Source organism: Tarenaya hassleriana, unplaced genomic scaffold (genome assembly GCF_000463585.1).
Source record: "Tarenaya hassleriana unplaced genomic scaffold, ASM46358v1 Cleome175, whole genome shotgun sequence".
Taxonomy (NCBI): Eukaryota; Viridiplantae; Streptophyta; class Magnoliopsida; order Brassicales; family Cleomaceae; genus Tarenaya; species Tarenaya hassleriana.
In genome coordinates this window covers 155280-158021 of record NW_010965169.1, presented here as the reverse complement: position 1 = coordinate 158021, position 2742 = coordinate 155280, and the positions used below count along the sequence as shown (strand labels likewise).

The 2742-nt window shown below is 36.9% G+C and overlaps 1 protein-coding gene across 1 annotated transcript in view; it reads left to right on the top strand.

The window, feature by feature from the left end:
* Window positions 1-245: 245 nt before the first annotated feature.
* The window catches only part of LOC104810223 (ras-related protein RABG3f), a 3322-nt gene continuing 825 nt past the window's right edge, over window positions 246-2742 (top strand). The window contains exons 1-6 of the mRNA XM_010536418.2: window positions 246-393; window positions 1338-1364; window positions 1537-1636; window positions 2199-2345; window positions 2416-2496; window positions 2599-2742. Coding sequence (XP_010534720.1) covers window positions 341-393; window positions 1338-1364; window positions 1537-1636; window positions 2199-2345; window positions 2416-2496; window positions 2599-2742 — 552 coding nt within the window. The 5' untranslated portion in view covers window positions 246-340. The remainder of the gene's footprint in view (window positions 394-1337; window positions 1365-1536; window positions 1637-2198; window positions 2346-2415; window positions 2497-2598) is intronic.

Here is a 2742-nt window from a genome sequence, read left to right as displayed (position 1 = left end):
AAAAATTGTTATTGATTTTGAATTGAGATATCCTTAGAGTATTTTAATATCAAATATCAATTTAATATATTAAATATATCAATTAAAATTTTAGATATTTATTTAGAATATTTGGTAAAGAAAAGGAATTTTCCCAAAAATTAAACAAAAGATACCAAAAGGCTACAAACTAACCAGAAAATTACAAACAATTACACGTCAGCAACAGCGAAATATTCAACCAAATAAAAAAAAATAAGAGAGAAAGAGAACAAATTGCTTCCAGAAAAAGTAGAAAATCGCACAGCTCCTGTAATCCCTCTCCTGAGATCCGTTCATCGTTCAATCTCTCTCCGATTTGATGCCGTCTCGCAGAAGGACCCTCCTCAAAGTCATCATCCTCGGCGATAGCGGGTCTGTTTCATAGGAGATGCTTATTATCTCTGTGTATATGTTCTGTCTGTAATCTGTGCATGTGTCTGCTTATGACTAGTGATTCGATGTCCTCGATGAGTTCCAGTGTATTTTCCGGTCGGAATTCGGAGAATTAGGTCGGATTTTTTTCCCTATTTGTTCTGCTGTTTAGACTGGATCTGCTTTGGCGATTTCGTAGGTACCAGAATTTGGTGACTTAATTGCTGCTAGATTTGATTTTGTTTGTTTTCTCCTGATCGATTCATTTCGTAAGGTCCCGGAGTAAATTATAGATTCTGGCAACTGAGATAGTTTATTGGATTCGCCCTCTTATACAAGAAGTTGAAGCAAGTTTAGTTGAAGATTTGAGGATTCTGATACTGTTATCTTCTTAAATTAGATTATGTTACAACTTGGGTTAGCCTTGCATAAATTTTTTCTGTTAATTGTTTAAACTTGAGCTCTTGCTTGATTTTTACTTCATGGTTACTCGTTCGGTATATAAGTACAAAGAATTACTTGGGGAATCTAGATTCGGGATGTGCTTGTTTGTGGAATATAACATCTAGGGAATTGAGGGGTAGAATATCGGCGGTCGTCATGGTTTTTCTTAGTAGATGTTTGCATTTATTGTCCGTTTTTGGCTATAACGATACTGAAATCTTCGACTGATGCTTGAGATCATTTTCTTTTTGTTAGGATCCTTTTATTGAGAGTGAGAAAACTTTTGTTGGGATTGGTTGGATTTGTTTTTCGTAGGCTTTGTTAGTCGCTGTTTTCTTCTCAGTGAAAGTAAATATGTATAATCCACGAGATCTGTCTGATTATGACAACTTCAAACTACTGAACAAGCTGCCGATATATTCGTTATAACTGATCTTCTGTTATGATAATTCAAGTGAGGCTCATTCGGGTAGTTCATAGTTCTGAGTTGTCTTTTGCAGGGTGGGGAAGACCTCGTTGATGAATCAGTATCCTTTATGTGCTCAATGTAAGAGTATACTAAAATGGTTATTGACGAGGACCAAAATAATTTTGTTGTTCTATAGGTTAATGTGATTATTTCTTCCGAGTAAGTTGTTTATTTCAAGCTAGATGAGTATGAGTTAGCATTTTTGTGTCGCCTTAACATCATGCCCTCAGATATGTGAATAAAAAGTTCAGTAACCAGTACAAGGCGACTATCGGGGCTGACTTCTTGACCAAGGAAGTACAGTTTGAAGATCGTCTTTTCACTTTACAGGTTTGTAGATGCGCTTTCTCAATAATTTCCCTCTTTGTTTGACAATTGATTTCACAAATGCTCTGCCTAGAGGTAGTGTAGTTGTTTCTGAAATTGGGATGTGGATTTCATGCCATTTTTGTAAAGTTCTTTTAAAATTCGGTGTACTTTTTCAGAGTTCTTTGTAAAATTCTTGATTTGAACTAGGAATCGGGGAAGGTTCATGTATTTTTCTGAAATTTGAGTATAATATCTGGGAGTTGGTAACAACTAATTCATTGTATTTTCCCTTTATTCGTATCAGAAATCCAACTTTTGTTTTTCTTTTTAAATTGTTCACGTTCTCTTGTCCACTGGTGAGGCAGGTTGTTGGGGAACTTTTATATGGGTCTCAGTTATTTTATTTTTCTGAAACTATAATACCTAAATGTAAATCATATAGACACAGTAAGTCAAAATGAAGTATTGTTTCCCCTAGACAGCTATTTGCTTTTCAGCTATATGGTATGTAACATTTTCCTTGTCTTTTCTCGAGATCTAAGGTCTGTTCTTTGTTGTTGTGATTGTCAATGGGATATTACAGATCTGGGACACAGCTGGCCAGGAAAGGTTTCAGAGCCTTGGAGTAGCATTTTATCGCGGTGCCGATTGCTGTGTTCTCGTGTACGATGTCAATTCCATGAAATCATTTGACAATCTCAACAACTGGAGGGAAGAATTTCTGATTCAGGTACTGGTTCATGCTTTTTTCCTGCAGAATTTACAATAAGCTCATCTTGCAGTGTGTGTGCTAATTACAGGCGAGTCCATCAGATCCAGAGAATTTCCCGTTTGTCGTTATTGGAAATAAGACTGATGTGGATGGCGGAAACAGTCGTGTGGTACGTGTATCTTCTATATTGCCACTCCTCGGTAGATATGCGTTAATTTCTCAGCTGTATCATCAACTTGTATTTGTCTCCAATTACGTCATCATATCACAGGTTTCAGACAAAAAGGCTCGAGCATGGTGTGCCTCCAAAGGAAACATTCCCTACTTCGAGACCTCTGCCAAGGAAGGCACCAACGTAGAGGAAGCATTCCAGTGCATAGCCAAGAACGCGTTGAAGAGCGGTGAAGAAGAAGAA